Here is a 20,219-nt window from a genome sequence, read left to right as displayed (position 1 = left end):
AGTTAGATTAACCCTGAGTGCTTGGAAACAGACACACAGCCTACCCCAGTCAGACAGATCTTTTTGAGCTGTTCTGTCCGAGAGCCCAACCTTCGGAACTTTGTCATTCTGCCTGGGGAGACTCAGTGAGTCCCCTGGCCTCTGGCGTGATTCATGTTTCTCTCCTTGACAGTGTACAGTAATCAGGCCAGTAAGATGGCTCAGTAGAGACACCTGAGTTCCATCCCCCAAATCCTCATGGTGGAAGGAGGGAAATAACTCCCCCAAGTTGTCTTCTTACCTCCATATGTGCACCATGGTGTACACAGACACATATGCATGCACATACTACACATGAACACACATACACAAATAAATAAATGTAAAAAATGTTTTTAAACCAACAACAGAGGAAAAAAAACAGAGATGATGGTGCACACCTGTCATCGTAGTATGTGGGAAATACAGGCAGGAGGCTCAGGAGTTCTAGGTCATCTTTGGCTATGTATGGAATTTGAGGTCAGCCTGGGCTACATGAGACCCTATTCCAATGATAAATAGGGAGGGGTATTGGAGGAAGGGAGGATAGAGGGGGTAGAGGCAGCAACGAAAGGTTCCAGTGAAACGTATATGCAGGGCTCTCAAAAACCCCACAGTGATACTCCTGTACTTTAAGACGAAGCTCTCTGGGAGGCTGGAGAGGTGGCTCAGCAGCTAAGAGCACTGTCTGCTCTCAGAGAGGGCCAGGATTGGGTCCCAATAACCACATGGCAGCTAACAGCAGTCCATGACTACAGTTCAGGGGTTTCCAGTGCCCTCTTCTGGGCTCCATGGACATAGCTTGATATAGATACATAATATAAATGCAGGCAAAACTGTCACACACATGAAATAAAAATAAATTTTAAAAAATGAAAAGGGCTGGAGAGTTGGCTCAGCGATTAAGAGTACTCACTGATCCGCATTTGATTCCCAGCACCCACATGGCAGCTAACAAGTGCCCTAACTCCAGTACCAGGGTATCCAACGCCATCTTCTGACCTTCGTGGGCATTGCATGACATGGGTGCATTTACCTACATGCAGGCAATACACTCATACACATAAAATAAAAACAGTAAATAATTTTTTTTAATGTTTTTTTTTTATTTTTATTTTATGTGTATGATCTTTTTCTAAAAAAATTTAAAAAGTAGTAGCTCTTTGGGCTGGGGCTGTCCCTCAGTTCATAGATCACTCTCCTACCAGGCATGAACCTCTGGCTTCCTCCTAAGCACCACATAAATCAGGCATGGGAGCATACCCCTATAATCAAATGGAGCCTGGAGGATCCAGTGTTCAAGGTGGAACCGTCAGCTGCATAGAAAGTGTGAAGTCAGCCTGGACTACATAAGACCCTGCCTCAAAATAAGTAATAGTGCCTGGAGTGCTCTCTGCCTGGCCAGGAATGAGTTCAAGTGGCTGCCTTGGTTCTCAGCTTTAGGTGTGTGCCTATCTCAAGCAACCAGGGAGTCAGATTTGGACAAAGACAGGGACCAGGCCCATTCTTACTGCTGAAGAGTTCTGACAAGCCTGATAGGAACTGGTCCTATGGTTGCTCACACTGCCTTTGTCTGCTGTCAGGATGATGGGTCTCAATGACCATTTTTCATCCATCGTTTTTCATACCAAGAATGTCAGTGAAGTGAAACTGGCTACATTCCTTTAGCAGTACTGGCAAGCATTTCACTCATTCACAGTTACTCTTTTTCTTTCCTTAGATGATATCATGTGCCAGATCATTTTGTCTTTGAATAATATTGGTGAACATCTGACATTTAGGAGGACCTCAAGAATAATCATTACCCACCAATTCTGTGAAGGCTTAATGAATTTGCCATTCTACACCTAGAGCACATAAGGCAATAATTCTAATTGCAAAAGAAGTCTGAAAGTTTCTAAAACCAATTCACAAGCCACTCTTATCAAAAATGAATGACAGTTGGGCATCAATACCCACACCTTTAATCCCAGTACTCAAGAGGCAAAGGCAGGTAGATCTCTGTGTGATTGAGGCCAGCCAGATTGACCTAGAGAGTTTCAGGCCATTTTAGGCCAGCTGGGTTTGCAGGGAGATCCTGTCTCAAAAGTCACAATGAGGTTTTCCTAAGGAGTCCAAGACTGGTTTCTGTTCCTTTTGTGTTGTTTGTTTTCTTATTCTATTTTTCTGCTTATTTGTTTGCTTTAAAAACAGTTTCTCCTGTAGTCCATGGTGTCCTTGAACTCACTGTGTAGCCAAGGATGACCTCCAATTCTTCAACCTCCTGCCTCCACCTCCCAGTGCTGAGACGACAGGTGTGTCCCACCATGGGTACCTTGTCTTGTTTTTGTGTATTTAAAAAAAATTTTTTTTACCTGAGTATTTTACCATGCAGTGGCCACAGAGGCCACAAGAAGACATCGGATCCCCTGGAACTGGAGTTGCAGGTGGTTGTTAGCCACCATGTGGGAGCTAGGAACTGAACCCTCTGTAGGACTGCTGAGCCATCTCTCTAACCCCTTAAGAGAGGGTGTTGCTTTGTAGCTCAGGGTGCCTCAAATTCAAGCTCCTTCTGCTTCAACCTCCCAAGTATGAGGATTACAGGCGAGCCCTAGCCTACCTGGCTTAAATTCCTCTTTAACAGACCTTGAGGGCTGTCCACTTCACACACAGGATGAAGGGACTTTTACTGGAAGGGCCTTTCCAGTAAACAGAAGGTAAAAATCCCTGCTTTGGGGGTCATAGAAGAAAGAATGGTCACAGGATTGAGAAAGGGAAGGAGCTCCTTGCCTGAGATACTAACAGGAAGCTGAAGCTGGTTACCAAGGACTGTAATCCCAGTTGCTCAGGAGGCTAAGGCAGAAAGATACATTCAAGACCAACCTGGTAAATCTTCTGAAACACTCTCCCAGAAACATAGAAAAAAGGCCAGGTGTGGTGGCACACACCTTTAATCCCAGCACTTAGGAAACAGAGGCAGGCAGATCTCTATGAGATGGAAGCCAGCCTGGTCTACATAACAGTTCTAGGTTAGCTGGGGCACAATAGTGAGACCCTATCTAAAAAAAAAAAAAAAAATTAGGAAAAGGGGGCAGAGTAGAGAGATAGCTCAGCAGTTAAGAGTACTTAATACACAATCATAAGGACCAGAGTTCAGATCCCAGCACTTATGTAACAAGCCTGTCATTCTGTGCATACCTGTAACCCCTTCTGGTAGGGGCAGAAAACAGGATTTGCTGGTTTGCTGCCTAGTCAAAAAAACAGAAGCTCAGCAGAGCCCAAACATCCCCAGGTCCCACTAGAGCTTGTCACTCAGCACAGAGCCTGGCCAGGAGTGGCTGCCTTTCAGAATGACTTCAATCTTGACGTCCACTTTTAAAAACCTTTCTACTGCCGGGTGTGGTGGTGCATGCATTTAATCCCAGCGCTTGGGAGGCAGAGGTAGGTGGATCTTTGTGAGTTCAAGGCCAGCCTGGTCTACATAGCGAGTTCCAGGACAGCTGGAGCTACAGGGAGACCGTGTCTCAAAAAGACAGAAAAAAAAAAAAAAACCTTTCTACTACATCAAAATGGGCCCTCAGGTTTTCTGTGAGACCTCTGAGCTGTTCTTCCCAACTACAAGCTGCCCCAGCTGACCAGATTAAATCAAAGAAGACCTTGGCAAAATCCAACGTAAAGAATATCGTGATTGTGGAAGGTGTCCGCATTCCATTTTTGCTGTTAGGCACTTCTATAAAGACCTGATGCCACATGATTTGGCTAAAGCAGCACTTTCAGGTTTGTTGCATCAGACCAATGTTCCAAAGGATGTTGTTGATTATATTGTCTTTGGTACAGTTATTCGGGAAGTAAAAACAAGCAGTGTGGCTAGAGATGCTGCGCTCAGAGCTGGCGTCTCTGACAAGACTCCGGCCCCCACGGTTACTATGGCTTGCATCTCTTCAAACCAAGCCATTACCACAGCTGCTGGCCTGGTTGCTTCTGGCCAGTGTGATGTGGTTGTGGCTGGGGGTGTTGAGTTAATGTCCAACGTTCCTATTCGTCATTCAAGGAGAATGAGAAAAATGATGCTTGATCTCAATAAAGCCAAGACTCTGGGCTAGTGACTATCCTTACTCTAAATTCAGATTGAATTTTCTATCACCTGCGCTCCCCACAGTGGCTGAGTTCTCCACTTATGAGACCATGGGCCACTCTGCAGATCGACTAGCTGTTGCCTTGCTGTTTCTCAGATGGAACAGGATGAATATGCATTATGCTCTCACAGTCTGGCCAAGAAGGCACAGGAAGAAGGTCAACTTTCTGATATGTGTACCAGGAAAGGACACAGTCACCAAAGATAATGGCATCCGTCCTTCCTCACTGGAACAGATGGCCAAATCAAAACCGGTGTTCATCAAACCCTATGGCACAGTGAGAGCTGCAAATTCTTCTTTCCTGATGGACGGCGCTTCTGCAATGCTCCTTATGTCAGAAGACAAAGCTCGAGCCATGGGTTACAAGCCCAAGGCATATCTGGGGGATTTTATGTATACGTTCCAGAATCCAAAAGATCAGCTTTTATTCAGACCAACATATGCTACTCCAAAAGCTCTAGAAAAGGCAGGATTAACCATGAGTGATACTGATGCTTTTGAATTTCATGAAGCCTTCTCAGGTCAGATTTTGGCTAACTTTAATGCCACGGATTCTGATTGGCTCGCGCAGAACTATGGGTAGGAAAACCAAGGTTGGATCACCTCCTCCGGAGAAATTTAGTATCTGGGGTGGATCACTGTCTCTGGGACACCCTTTTGGAGCCACTGGCTGCCAGTTGGTTATGGCAGCTGCCAACAGATTGCCTAAGGATGGAGGCCACTATGCCTTAGTGGCTGCCTGTGCAGCTGGAGGGTGGGGTCATGCAGGATAGTGCAAGCTTATCCAACATGAGTGCTTTGAGGAGGCGACCTGATTGTGCAGCGCTCACTTGCACTGGGCAATGCCATTTCAACACTACTGCGTGACACCTGTAGTTGCTAGCTTCTCTTAGGAAAGCAACATCTGTGGCCTTCTGTTAAATACTTTACAATCAAGCCTTGTGGGTGTTCTGAGCTTTTCAATAATCATAGCCTCTTTTGTCATAAGGGCTAATGAGTGGTTGCAGTTTGGAAACAGGTCAGCTAAGGTTTGGAATCATCTTTGTAACATTTACGGACTCTCCTTTTCCTATCTATGTCGTAGAGATAATTATTTTTCTCTAAAATATAAACCAGTGTGCCTCAGTTAACTCATAGAAAAAAATAATAATTAAGCATCACTGAAAACTGAAATGTTTAAAGACATAAATACCATGGTGGTTAACCTTAATAAAGTAGAGAAATATTAATAAAAAAAAAAAAAAAAAAATAGCTGTCTCCCTTTCCTCTCCTGGGGAAGATATGCTTTATACATAGACTCACACAGACCCATAAAAGGAACTTGTTAGCTAGGCATAGTGGCACATACCTGTAGTCTCAAAGCCAAATGGATGTGTGTAGAAACAGCTTGAGATATAGCTTAGTGATAGAGTATTTGCCTAGGATGCATGAGGCCATGGGTTCCATCACCAATGAGATGCAATGAGCAGGTGACTCAAGCCACCTGCTCCAGATTTTAGTGGTGGGATGGATAAGTCCCCCCCTTGTACTCCACTACACTGGGTGGTGGGCTGGAGAGATGGCTCAGTGGTTAAGAGCACTGACTACTCTTGAAGAGGACCTGGGTTCAGTTCCCAGCACCCACATGGCAGCTCACAGTGGTCTGTATCTTCAATTCCAGAGAATCCAACACCCTCTTCTAGCCTGTGCCAGCATTGCAGGTGTACATAATATATGCAGACAAAACACTCATAAAATAAAATAAATAAGCCAGGCATGATAGGCATGCCTTTAACCCCAGCACTCAGGAGGCAAAGGCAAGTGGATCTCTCTGAGATCGCAGCCAGCCTGGTCTACATTAGCAAATTCCAGGCCAGCTAGGGCTACAGACCCTGTCTCAAAATAACAACGACAACAACAACAACAACAATAATAATAATAAATTTTTAATGCAGGGAGGGAAGAGGGAGGGCAAAAGGGAAGGAGAAAGGAAAGGAGCGGGGAATGGAGGAAGGAGAGGGACACTTAACACAAGCCGTTTTATTTTCCATTGCATAGAAAATTGGCAACTTCTCCATTGTGCGGCGGCTAGGGGTGCAAGAATGTATCCTTCTGGTTACGCAGCGTATAACCAAGTACCCAGTGCTGGTGGAACGCATCATTCAAAACACGGAAGGTAGGAACTTGGCAGTGGCCCATCTGTGGCAGGGTTTGGTGGCACACACCTTTAATCCCAGCAGTTGGGAGACAGAGGCAGGTGGATCTCTATGAGATCAAGGCCAGCCTGGTCTACATAGTGAGTTCCAGGACAGCTCTGGCCGACCATGTCTGGAAAAAAAAAAGAGTCACCTGCCAGGACTTCAATGAACAGGTGACTCAAGCTACCTGCTCCAGATTTTAGTGGTGGATTGGACAAGTCTCCCCCCTTGTACTCCACTACACTGGGTGTGGGGTGTTTCTACTTGAGAGCGAAGTGATGGTCAGCATGTGAAGGCAGGAGCTATTTGAACCCTGCCCCTAGGACATGCTGGGCCATGGCAGGTCTCTTGTGACCTAGATAAGTGAATGAAATCCTGAGTTATGAGGTGACTTCTTTGTCGCATAGCTAGGGGCCAAAGAGCAAGCTGAGCTGGATGTGGTTCGCCTAGCACTCAGGAAGCCTAATTATGACGCTATTCCTGAGGGGAATCTACTCACCCCAGTAGGGAACCAACTACAGCCCAAAGAAAAGATACCAGCAAAGTCCAACTTGGTGAACCAGTGAGTTTTGTTGGGGTTACTTATGGTACAGGAATATAGGTGTGGGGTAACTTACAGGAACACAGATACTCATAGACAGTTGCATCATCAAAGCCCACCCTAGCATGGGTGACAGTGCTTGAAAGTTGGAACCCTAGAGCCCTCTGCACAACATGCAGGCAGCTTAGATCAGATCATGTCTCCTCAGCGGTTCTTTCTGCTTATGTAACCTTATGGGAAGGAGGGGTCTTGGGAATCCTGGAAGCTTCAGAACTTAGACTTGTGAGTTGTCTACTTCCTGAGTCTTAAGGAGCCTCCTGTTAGAACTTCCTGAATCTTGATGAGCTTCCCTCCAAAATGGAATGTTTCAGTTGGGAGAAAAATACTCTATAACACCTAGGCAGGAAGATCAGCAAGTTCTAGGCCAGGCTGGGCAGCATAGAGAGACCCTAATTCAAAAATCAGACAGAAGGGAAAAAGAGTGACATACTTATAGCCACAGAGAACACAATAGAATGTTCAGGCAGCATGCATAGGAGCTCTTAGGAGCCAGGCATGATGGCCACACTTTCGACATCTCCAGTAGGTTTGGGCCATGAGAAAACTAGCAGGTACTCCTACAGTGACCTTCAAGTGGGAGGGATCTGCTCTGGGTTATGGAAGAAGGTAAGAAGAGTGTTTTATGACACTTCAGGATTTAGGGGGAGTCTTGTATGGAGGAGTGTTGTGGGTGGGTGTGGTATGCTGGGAAATTTATGCCATTTGAATCGCACCTTAACTTTGCATTCATGGATTTTGTACCTAGGTAAAAGCTAAACTCAGCTGAGCATGGTGGCACTCACCTGTAATTCAGGAGGCAGAGGTGGGAGAATCTGCAAGATCGAGGCCAGCCTGGTGCACATAGTGAATTCTATAGGCTGACAAGGGCTATGGAACAAGGCCATGTCTCAAAAAACAAAGCAAAGCAAAACAAAACAAAACTAGCCTAATGTGGTGGCACATGCCTGTAATTGTAGCACCAGGGAGGTAGGGGTAGGAGCATCAGGAATTGAAAATCAGTCTCAGCTATATAGGAATTTGAGGCTACTTGAGACCCTGTCTCAAAAAATAAACAAACAAAAAAAAAGTCAGGTGTGGTAGCACACACCTTTAGTCCCAACACTTGGGAGACAGAGGAAGGGAGATCTCTATGTGTTTCTGGCTAGCTGAGGGTACTGGGAGACCCTGTTTTAAAAATAAATAGGGGCTTGGAGAGACGGCTCAGCAGTTAAGGTCACTGATCCCCATAGGGGATCCAATGCTGTCTTCTGATCTCTGGGGGCACTGCATGACAGGGGTGCGCTTAGTACATGCAGGCAGTATACTCATACACACACAAAAAAGTAACAAAATATTTTTTAAATAAATGAATAAAAACAAACTAAATTCTAAGCTATTAAATTAATTTTGGAGAACCATTTCCATCTAAGGAATTATACTTGACAGATAATTCTCAAAGGTCCCCTGAACACAGGGAACAGACCTCACAAATCCCACACAAACATAGTATATCCATTTCTCTTGAAGTCCTGAGTGTGGACACAGAAAGACTCTAACTCTCACTCTGTGTGGCAGCTGGCACCGAGGACTATGAAGACCTCACCCACGCCCTGAACCTCATCAAAGACATCATCTCACAAGTGGATGCCATAGTCAGTGAGTGTGAGAAGGGCCAGCGCCTCAGGGAGATTGCAAGCAAGATGGACCTCAAGTCATCCAGCAAGCTCAAGAACGGGCTCGCCTTCCGCAAGGAGGATATGCTGCAGCGCCAGCTCCACCTGGAAGGCACCCTGTGCTGGAAGTCCACATCAGGACGATTGAAAGGTAAAGCTCTGCCCCTGGCTACCTCTAGTGACTTCCATGCTGGATCAGTGGACTCTTCCTAGGAGGTGTGATTTCTATGTCAGAGTGGTGGGTACCATTTGAGAGTGATAGATACCATCTTGGAGTGAAGGCATCGTGTTAGAATGGTGGCCACCATCTTAAGAGTGATAGGTACCATCTTAGAGTGGTGGGTGGGCACGCATCATCATGAAGTAGTAGGTGCCATTTTAGAATGGTGGCACCATCTTGGACTAGCAGGTACCATCTTGAATTGGCACCAGGCTGGGTGGTATGAACACAATTTGCAAGACCTGAATGATTTAAAGTTTAAAGGAACCAGTGGGCTGCAGAGAACTGGATAGAGGAAGACTATCAGAATTAGACAGGGTTATCAGAAGTGACCTTTCCAGGTCTGGAGATGTGGCCCATTTGGTTGAGTGCTTGCCTAGCGTGTATAACGTCCTGATTTCCATCCCAGTATAGCATAAGCTGAGTGTGGTGGCAATCAGCACTCAGGAGATAGAAGCAAGAGGATCAGGAATTCAAGGTCGTAGCAAGTTTGAGGCCATGGCAGGATCCATGAGATGCTCTGTTCCTGTGGAAATGTACTCAGCTTTTACATTTAAGTGTGAAAACCTCTCTGTGAGAGATGTTCATAAAAGGACAAGGCACCAAGCAAGACTTGGCCCAAGGGTTCTAAGACCAGCCCTCCCTATACCACAGCAGTAGGAGGCAGGAGGAGACCTGGGGCAGAAAGAACAGAGAAGTTTATTGCAATAAAGTTAGGCCATTACAATAAAGAAAACTACCTAGGGGCTGGGGAGATGGCCCAGTGGGTAAAATGCTTGCCAAGCAAGCATGAGGACCTGAGTTCGGATTCCCCAGCACCCACTTAAAAGCCAGGCATGGTGGTAATGAGTGCCTTTAACCCCAGTGCTGGGGGTGGGGAGTGGCATAGATAGGCAGATCCAATGAGTTCTGGGTTTAGAGAGAGACCTGTGTACAGAAATAAGAAGCTGGACATGGTGGTGCATACCTTTAATCCCAGCACTTGGAGGCAGAGGCAAACAAATCTCTTTGAGTTTGAGGCCAGTCTGGTCTACATAGCCAGTTCCAGATGAGCTAGGGCTCCAAGAAGACCCTGTCTCAAAAAACAAACATAAGATGGAGGGCTGGTAAGATGGGTCACCAGGTAAATGTGCTCGCTGCCAAGCCTGGTGACCTGAATTAGATGATGGAAGTAGAGAAAGTAGAGAACCAACTTTCACAAGTTTTACTCTGACCTTCGTATACATTCCATGGTACACACCCACACAAATAAATAAATAATAAATAAAAATAAAGTGAAGCATGAACAAGGAGGACACCCACAGTCAACTTCTGGCCTCCACACACACATACATACGTACATGCACACATCCACATGAACATATACATATATTACACACACAAAACAGTAACGATGACGATGATGATAAAAGAGGAGCTGGAGAGGGGGCTGGAGAGATGGCTCAGCGGTTAAGAGCACTGGCTGCTCTTACAGAGGACCTGGGTTTAGTTCTCAGCACCCACATTGTAGCTAATAATCATCTGTAACTCTAGTTCAAAGGGATCCAGTGCCCTGTTCTGGCTTCTGGGCATTGCACACATGTGGTGCATTTATATGCATGCAGGCAAAACACATAAAATATAAATAAATATTTAAAATAATATTAGTTAGCAATAGTGGCATGCACCTTTCATCCCAGCACTCAGAAGGCAGAGGCAGGCAGACCTCTGTGAGATGGAGGCCAGCCTGGTCTATATAGCAAGTTCCAAGCCAGCCGGTCTCAAAAAGAAAACCACCACAACAAAAATAATAATAGCAGTAGTAAAAGTGCCACCTGGCTCAGTGTGGGCACCCTGGCTCAAGCTCTAAACACTTTGGGGTGGAGCTCTGAGGGAACATCTAAGAGGAGACTCTGGTACTTGTTCCTACTGAATCTTGAAACTCAGAAACTTGATGGGAAGGGGAGAATTAGAATAGAAGCTTCCAGACTCAGGATACTGAAGCTTCATGGTACTTAAGCCTTTGGGGACCAGGGTGAGTACTGGGCCACCCAGCAAGCCAGGCCGACCTCGTGACCTCCAGACACTCCCCCATGTGCTGCTCTCCTCAGATGTCCTGGCCGTGCTGTTGACTGATGTGCTGCTGCTGCTGCAAGAAAAAGATCAGAAATACGTCTTTGCTTCTGTGGTATGTGTCTAGTGTCCAGAGCTGCGTGCTAGGACCATGTGGAAGTGATCTCCGTGGAGGGAGGGTCTACGAAAAGACACAGAGGAAACATGGCTAGGAAGGGAAATCATCCTGTCTCACCAAGGTCCTTCCAGAAGGTTCTAGTCAAGCAGGTGTAGAATTTATGGAGACTGAAAGCCCCACTCTGCTCTTTGGTGTGGGTCTGGTTCCTTTTGAAATGTCTCAGGTGGGCCATTCAAGGGGGACACTGAGGGACTGGAGAGATGACTCATTGCTTAAAAGCATTGGCTGCTCTTTCAAAGGCCCAGGTTCTGTTCCCAGTACTCACATGGCAGCTAACAGCCATCCTTAACTCCAGTGCCAGAGGATTTGATACCTTCTTCTGGCCTCCCTTGGGCATTGCATACACATGATGTGCTTAATATACTGGCAGACAAAACATTTCTTTACATTACAAAAAATATTTTTAATTACAAAAATTTTAAGAAATTCATGTTAAGGGATTAGAGAGATGCTCAGTGGTTAAGAGCACTGACTGCTCTTGCAGAGGACCCAGGTTCAATTCCCAGCACCCACATGACAGTTAACAACTGTCTGTAACTGCAGTTCCAGAGGGTCTGACGCCTTCTTCTGACCTCTGTGGGCATTGCGCAGTATGGGTGTACTTACACACGTGTAGGTAATACACTCATACACATAAAATAAAAATAATAAATAAAATACTTTTTTTAAGAAATTCATGTTGGGGGTGTTGCTGAAATGGATTATCTTTTTGCTTAAGAAATTTATTAAGCCAGGTGTGATGGCCATGCCTTTAATCCCAGCACTTGGGAGGCAGAGGTGGGCCAATCTGTGAGATCAAGGCCAGCCTGGTCTACATAGTTAGAGCCTGTCTTAAAAAAAAAAAAAAATTAGGGGCTGGAGAGATGGCTTAGTGGTTAAGAGCCCTGGCTGTTTTTGCAGAAGACCCAGGTTCGAATCCCAGCACCCACATGGTGGCTAACAACCATCTATAAGTCCAGTTCCAAGGGATCCAGTGCCCTCTTCTCTCCCCTGCAGGCACTCCATGACATGGGTGCACTTATGTACATTCTAGCAATACACTCGTACACATGTAAATAAATAAAAAGAATTAATGTCACAAATAGATGCATGATGGGGGCTCTGAAGAGAAAGTTCAACCCACAAGTCAGAGTAGGGTCCTTTCTATAGGCCTCAGGAAATGGGAGGGTTCATGGAGTCAGGCTGTCTCATTCCTAGGTGACAGTGGGAGAGGGAATCCCACTGGGAGGATGTGTGGAAGAAGTGAAAGGGGTGCACATCTGTTCGAGGTGTAGCTTTCGTAGGGTGAGGGACAGGTTGCCACTGGTAGTCCTCTGGGGTCCCAGACTCTAGCAACTTTGTAACTTCACTGAGGAAGTGAGACTGGAACCTGTCACTCACTGGAATCCAGGCACCCGTGGCATCTGTTGACAGACTTAGAGAGAGGCCCTCGGTAGGGTGTCTGTCTCCTTGTAGGAGCAGGGATCCATGCTTAGCTCTGAGGATGGAGACAGGGTGGGATGAAGGATCAGCTCTGAGGATGGGAACTCCGGAGAGATGCAGGCTCAGCTCTGAGAGAAGGATGAGGGTTCATCTCTGAGGAAAGAGAGGGGGATGCAGGATCAGCTCTGAGGATGGAGATACAGAGAGAAATGTGGACTCAGCTCTGAAGATGGAGATATATAGAGAGATGCAGGCTCAGCTTTGAGGATGGAGACAGAGAGATGCAGGCTCAACTTCGAAGATGGAGATATATAGAGAGATACAAGTGGGCATAACGAGCTCTGTCTGACCTAGGATTTATTTCTTTTCCAAGTCGCCTGTTACAGACTCAGGAACATACTCTCTGGAAGGGGCTTGACTGTAGCCCTGAGGCTAGGAAGAGAGTGAGGATGCTGCCTGAATAGCTAGCTCATAGCCCAGAATCTAAAACCCATCCTCAGTCTCTCCAGCCTCATCACAACTTGTTTCTTTGTGGCTCTGCTGCTGCCCAGCATTCATGGGTCCTCACAAGCCCCAGAATCTGGCCAAGAGAACTTTCCCCTCTTCTCAGAGACTTACTGGTCTGTTCACTAGGGACTGAGAGCTCAGATAACCACTGCTCCAGAGCTGGGATCACATATCCTGCAAAGAATGCAAACCCCGGAACTCCCTTATCATGAGAGCCAAGTCCAACCAGGACTTGAGTGGCCTTACCTGCCCTGATGACCTAGGATCCTTCAGCATCTAACGCACACCAACTCTTCCTTCCTGTCACTGTGAAGAACCCTGACAAAAGCAGCGTGAAGAAGAGAGGGCTTCCAGATTACAGTCCATATTGTGAGGAAGTCAAGACCAGGAACCTGAGGCAGCTAGTCACATCAGATCCACAGTCAGGAGCAGAGAACACTGGATGCTAATGGTCAGCTCATTTTCTGTACTCATGCATGGTCCAGGCATCCCCACTGTGAGCCCCAGTCACTGAGGGCTTAAAGAACTTGTTTGTATCTGATTCACCCAGAGAGGAAGTTCCTTTATATAGCCTTAGCTGGCCCGGAACTCACTATGTAGACCAGGCTGGCCTCCAGTTCACAGAGATACACCTGCTTCTGCCTCCCCAGTGCTGGGATTAAAGCCTGCACCACCACACCCCTCAGGGTGTTTTAAGGCAGGCCTTAATCTCACATATCAAGTTCCAAGCCAGCTGAGGCTATAGGGAGACCCTGTCTCAAAAAAGACAAAAAAAAAAAAAAAAAAAAAAAAAAAAAAAAAAAAAAAAAAAACCCATAAGGTAGCCAGATCATGGCACACACCTTTAATCTGAGCACTCAGGAGGCAGAGGTGGTTGTATCTCTGTGAGTTCAAGGCCAGCCTGGTCTACATAGGGAGTTTCAGACCAGTCAGGGCTACATAGTAAAACTCTGCCTTAAAAAAAAAAAAAAGAAAAGAAAAGACAGGGACCAGAGAAATGGCTCAGCAGCTAAGAGCAAGAACACTGGCTGCTCTTGCGGAGAACTTGGATTTGGTTGCCTTTACCCCACCATCCATACTCATTCCAGTTCCAGGGTATCCGATGCCCTCTTCTGGTTTCTAGAGGTATTGCAGGTATGTGGTACACTTGAATACATTCAGGTAAAACACTCATACATATTAAATAAGATTCTTTTTTTTCTGGTCCTTTTGAGACGGAGTCTCCCTGTAGCTCCAGCTGTCCTGGGACTCACTATGTAGACCGACCAGGCTGGCCTTGAACTCACAGAGATCCGCCTGCCTCTGCCTCCAAAGTGCTGGGATTAAAGGCGTGCACCACCATGGCCCGAAAAAAAAAAAAATCATAGGTGGACAATGCCTGAGAAACAGCCAAGACTACCCTATGCTGTACACACACACACACCCTGGGGGGTCGGGGAGGCACATCTCACCTCCAAGTCTTCTCTGTGCCAGCCCTCTCCCCAGACACTTTGGGTTCTGATGTTACTTGGATGCTGCAGGATAACAGGTTGAGTTTCCTGTCACTTTCCTGCATTTAGGACTCAAAACCACCCATCATCTCTCTGCAAAAGCTCATCGTGAGGGAAGTGGCCAATGAGGAGAAGGCCATGTTTCTGATCAGTGCTTCCCTGCAAGGGCCAGAGATGTATGAGATATACACCAGTTCCAAAGAAGACAGGAACACCTGGATGGCCCATATCCGCCGAGCTGTGGAAAGGTGAGAGGGACCCACTAGGGTCTCCTGCCCACTCAGGCAAGCTCCTCCTTCCTAGTTCATGGTCTTGACATTGATAGGCTAATTGTCTATCAGTTGTGACCTTAACCTCCCTGACAGACCCTTTGATTTCTTGGTTAATTGGTTAATTTGTTGGATGGATAGGTGGATGGATGATTGGTTGGTTGGTTGGTTGGTTTTGTCATACAGTCTCATGTATTACATGAGACTAGTCTCTAACTTACTATGTAGCCAAGGATAACCTTAAACTTCTGATAGCTGGGGCTAGAGAGATGACTCAACACTGACTGCTCTTCTAGGGGACTCAGGTTTGGTTCCCAGCACCCACATAACTTAAGTTTCAGGAAATCCAGCACTCTTGTTTGGCTTCCATAGACATTGCACATAAATGGCGCACCTACATATGTGCAGACAAAACACTCATACACATGAAATAAAAATTTATTAATTTTTTAAAAAGTACAGGGTGTGGTGGGGCACACCTTCAATCCCAGCACTTGGGAGGCAGAGGCAGGTGGATCTTTGTGAGCTCAAGACCAGCTACAGACCAGCTCAAGACCACTACATAGTGAGTTCAAGCCAGCTGGGGCTACAGGGAGACCCTGTCTCAAAAAGATTAAAAAAAAAAAGAAAGAAAGAGCCAGGCCAGGTGTGGTAGTGCACTTCTCTGTCCTCGGCATTCAGGAGGCAGACACAGAAACAGGTGGTTCTCCGTGAGTTCCAGGCCATCCTGGGCTACATAGTGAGACCTTGTCTTTCGGAATATAATTAGATGTTTGTCAAGTGTGGTGACACACACCTTTAATCCCAGCACTAGGGAGGCAGAGGCAGGTGGATGTCTCTGAGATGGAGACCAGCCTGGCCTATATAGTGAGTTCCAGGTGTCTCAAAACAAAAATATGAACAAAGAATGTTTACCTGGTTACATTTTGGGAACTGTCATGTGAATGGTTCGCTTTCTCTTTCCCTTCTTTTCATCCAACCTAAATCTCTGACAAAATCAGAGGCGCAGGCCCAGGGGCTGTCGCTCAGTTGGTAGAGTGTTTACCTAGCATGCAGAAAGCCCTCAGCTCAAGCCCCAGAACCACGTAAACCATGTGTGGTGATGCATGCCTGTAATCCCAGCACTTGAAAAGTAGAGGCAGGAGGACCAGCAGTTCAGTCATCCCTTGGAGTTTGAGGCCAGCCTGGGATATATGATATCCTGTCTCAAAAAACCAGAAAAAATCAGAGGTTCAGGCTAGGGATATAGCTCAGGAGAAGAGCTCTTTTGTAGCTTATACAGGACCCTAGGTTCAGTAGTCTTTTTTTTTTTAAATTATTTAATAACCACATGATCAGAAGAAGCATTTCATTACAGCATTAACATATTCAATGACAATTTCCAGAGCAAAGATGTATCTCCTGTCTCAAAAAACCAGAAAAAATCAGAGGTTCAGGCTAGGGATATAGCTCAGGAGAAGAGCTCTTTTGTAGCTTATACAGGACCCTAGGTTCAGTAGTCTTTTTTTTTTTAAATTATTTAATAACCACATGATCAGAAGAAGCATTTCATTACAGCATTAACATATTCAATGACAATTTCCAGAGCAAAGATGTATCTCAATATTGGCTGTAAATTACATTTTAGGTTCACAGTTGAATTAAACCCCGTAAGACATAAAATTGAATGAGGTTTTAACCTTTAAAAAGATCTCCATTTCATTTTAAAATATACTGTTTCACACAGAAAAAAAAACCTCATTTTTATTGCTTCTAACTCTTAGATGTTTGCACATGTGTCTCTAAAGAAGAGGTTGTCGGATCCCCTGGAACTGGAGTTATGGACAGTTGTTAGCTGCCATGTGGGTGCTGGGATTCGAACTTGGGTCTTCTGCAAGAACAACCAGTGTTCTTAACCACTGAGCCATCTTTCCAGCCCCTGAATGAGGTTTCCCTGTAGCCCCAGCTGTCCTGGAGCTCACTATATAGACCAGGCTGGCCTTGAACTCACAGAGATCCGCCTGCCTCTCCCTCCTGAGTGCTGGGATAAAAGGCGTGCACCACCACACCGGGCAGAAAAATTCATTTTTAATGCTACTAACACTTAGATGTTTGCACATGCATCCCTAATCTCTATGTATCTGATTATTACTACTTTCTGAGATCCACCTGAGCATGGATATAAAATCATCGGGTAGATTTCAGTGGTAATGTATTTCACCTCTGCAAATTAACATGGAGCACATTTTTATGTTTCTTCCTCAAATGTAACTCATTTTTTTTTATTTGTTGATTTTTTTGTGTGTGTATTTCATGCAGAACATCCTAAACAATCCCATTCATCCATATACCCACATCCCAAATGGCACCCTACCATAGTCTCCCCTCCCCACTGGAGCCCATATACTCTGTAGTCCCTGCCACTGGCCACTGTGTTGTCAGCACTCCAAGCCGTTCTCCAGTGCCCGTCCATCCACTGAATCCAGTCAGCCCATCTAGAGCTCCATGTTCTAGGAAGATCAGCTCTTCCTCATCCAGCAGCAATCAGCTGCCAATATTCCTCTAGATAAGATTGGGGTCTGCTGCTCATTCTCCCAGTTCTATGCTGGGTTACTGTCTGGGAGTCTCTTGGGCCACTCTGGCCAACAACTCAAAGGAAGGCATTGCCTGTCTGGCCTTGTTTCTTGTTATGGAGCTTTTAGCTATACACATGGACTCTTAAAGAACTATATTGATCCCTTTAATCTTTGGTTATACTTTCCTTTTGGGTGTTTAAGACCATACAGTTGGCCCAGATAAATCAATTTATTTTTACTCTTAAGGTCATTCGAGAATCTGTTTCTCAGGGGTCACATGGGCTTGAGAGGAGCACCTGGCTCCTTTGTTTTACCAGTTCCATCTATGTGAAGATAAGTCAAATGTCCTGCTTGACCATGTCTGGCTTCATTTGGAAGCATGAATAAGATGTTTCCTCTGAGTTGACCCTCCTCTTTGTAGACTGGACACTGGTTCAAGTTCATCTGGTGGGGTCTCCTCGGCCTCCTTGATCAAGAGGACAGGTGACTCATCACAGTTACAGGACATTTTGAGAGATGCTCATAGTCCCCTGGAGCTTAGTCGACCTAGGAGGGCAAGGAGCAAAAACTGTCCTTTATGTCCCTCTGACCAAATTAGTATAGGCCTCAAAGTATGGCTGTTAGAGATCCAAGAAGTTTAGTTCCACCAGTCTGGTGATTTTAATTACCATGTGCTATGTAGATAAAGCTTGAGCAAAGGCCTAACTTTCTCAGATAAAACATGCCTAGGCATGTATTATATTCCCTGAGATATATATATATATATAATTTGTCAGTAGGTTGTTCGATTAATATGGTTCCCTCTGGTTTTTTAAAACTAGCTAGGCCTTATTTATCTCTCACATTGTCTAACCCTTCCATCATGGTTTCCCCAATTAAGGTGCCCCCATTTTCCCCCTTTCTCCCTTAATTATACCCTTCTCCTATGGTCCTACCTCTCTTGAACTCCTTCTTTCCCTTTATCCCCAAGGTTCCTTGTATAACCCCCACCCAAAAAATAACCCCATTTTTATCCATATCTCCCTTATTAATGCCTGTTTCCTACTATTCTCTTTCAGATTCTTTCTTTTCCTTTATCTCCCTGGTTCCCTTTCATGATCCTGGTTCCTGGTTCCTGTAGTTATGTCTGGATACATACTCACTTATAAGGGTTTGGTGCTAGAATCCACATTGAAGGAGAACATATGTCATTCTTCTTTCTGAGTCTGTTTCTTCACTTAGTATAACAGTTTCTAGTTCCATCCATTTACCTGTAAATTTCATGATTTCATCTTTCTTTACTGCTGAGTAAAACTCCATCGTATAAATGAACCACATTTTCATTATCCACTCGTCAACTGAGGGACACTTAGGTTGCTTCCATCTCTTGGCTATTGTGAAAAGAGCAGCAACAAACATGGTTGTACAAGTGTCTCTACAATAGGATGAGTCCTTTGGGTATATGCCAAGGAGTGGCATAACTGGGTCAAATGGTAGGTTAATTTCTAGTTTTTTCAGAGTTCTCCACGCTGCTGTCCATAGGAGTTGAAGAAGTTTGCAATCCCACCAGTGGTGGATGAGTGTTCCCTTCTCCGCACATCCTCTCCAACATTTGGTATGGTTTATTCTCTTGATCTTAGCCAGTCTGACTGGGGTAAGATGAAATCTTAAAGTGGTTTTAATTTGCATTTTCCCAGTTTACTAGTGACGTTGACCACCTTTTAAGATGCTTCTTAGCCATCTTTATTTCTTCTTTTGAGAACTCTCTGTTCAGTTCCTTAGCCCATCTTTTAATTGGGTTACTTCCTTTCTTGATTCTTTGTTTTTTGAGTTTGTTATATATTCTGGATGTTAAACTTCTGTCAGATGTGTCGCTGGTGAAGATTTTCTCCCATTCTGTAGAGTTTCTCTTCACTTCCTTGGTTGCTTCTTTTGATGTACAGAAGCTTTTTAGTTTAATGAGGTTCCATTTGTTGATTCTTGACCTTGTTTCCTGAGCAATTGGCATTCGGTTTAGAAAATCCTTTCCTACACTTATATCTTTTAGGTTTTTCCCAATGTTTTCTTCTAACAGTTTCAGAGTTTCAGGTTTCACATTGAGGTCTCTTGATCCATTTGGAGTTGACTTTTATGCAGGATGAAAGATAAGGGTTTAGTTTCATTCTTCTGCAGGTGGAGATCCAGTTTTGCCAGCACCATTTGGCCCTTTGTCAAATATCAGGTGGCTGAAATTGCATGTACTCATATTTAGATCTTCAATTTTGTTCCATTGATCTAAGGATCTATTTTGGTGCCAGTACCATGTTGTTTTTATGAGTATAGCTCTGGAATACAGTTTAAAGTCTGTAGTAATTCTCCCAACATTGCTCTTAGTACTCAGGCTTGCTTTGACTATCCGAGGTCTTTTGTGTTTCCATATGAATCTTAGGATGGTTTTTTCCAACTCTGTGAAGAATGTCATGGGCATTGCATTGAATGGGATCTATTTTGGTGCCAGTACCATGTTGTTTTTATGAGTATAGCTCTGGAATACAGTTTAAAGTCTGTAGTAATTCTCCCAACATTGCTCTTAGTACTCAGGCTTGCTTTGACTATCCGAGGTCTTTTGTGTTTCCATATGAATCTTAGGATGGTTTTTTCCAACTCTGTGAAGAATGTCATGGGCATTGCATTGAATGGCTTTTGGTAGAATGGTCATTTTCACAGTATTAATTCTTCCAATCCATGAGCATGTAAGGTCCTTCCATCTTCTGGTGTCTTCCTCAATCTCTTTCTTTAAAAATATAAATTTTTCATTGTAGAGATCTTTAATGTCTTTGGTCAGGTTTATTCTGAGATGTTATTTTATTTTATTGAAGGTATTGTGAATGGGAGGGTTTCCATGTGCTCTTTCTCCAATTGCTTGTCATTGGCATATTGATTTTTGTAGATTAATTTTATAACCTGTCACTTTACTGAAAGTGTTAATAATTTCTAGAACTTTT

At 44.8% G+C, this 20,219-nt stretch overlaps 1 protein-coding gene and 1 pseudogene across 2 annotated transcripts in view; both read left to right on the top strand.

Annotated features, from left to right (window-relative positions):
* The window catches only part of Arhgef18 (Rho/Rac guanine nucleotide exchange factor 18), a 119,400-nt gene that overhangs the window by 85,884 nt on the left and 13,297 nt on the right, over positions 1-20,219 (top strand). For both annotated transcript variants that reach the window (XM_017800994.2, XM_008844554.2), the window contains 4 exons: positions 6,171-6,288; positions 8,466-8,714; positions 10,874-10,950; positions 14,502-14,680. In XM_017800994.2, the coding sequence (XP_017656483.1) occupies positions 6,171-6,288; positions 8,466-8,714; positions 10,874-10,950; positions 14,502-14,680 (623 nt within the window). The remainder of the gene's footprint in view (positions 1-6,170; positions 6,289-8,465; positions 8,715-10,873; positions 10,951-14,501; positions 14,681-20,219) is intronic.
* On the top strand, positions 1,270-4,926 carry LOC103743327 (annotated as a pseudogene).

The sequence above is a fragment of the Nannospalax galili genome, unplaced genomic scaffold, assembly GCF_000622305.1.
Source record: "Nannospalax galili isolate Female #2095 unplaced genomic scaffold, S.galili_v1.0 scaffold262, whole genome shotgun sequence".
Taxonomy (NCBI): Eukaryota; Metazoa; Chordata; class Mammalia; order Rodentia; family Spalacidae; genus Nannospalax; species Nannospalax galili.
This window is presented reverse-complemented; position numbering and strand designations above follow the sequence as displayed.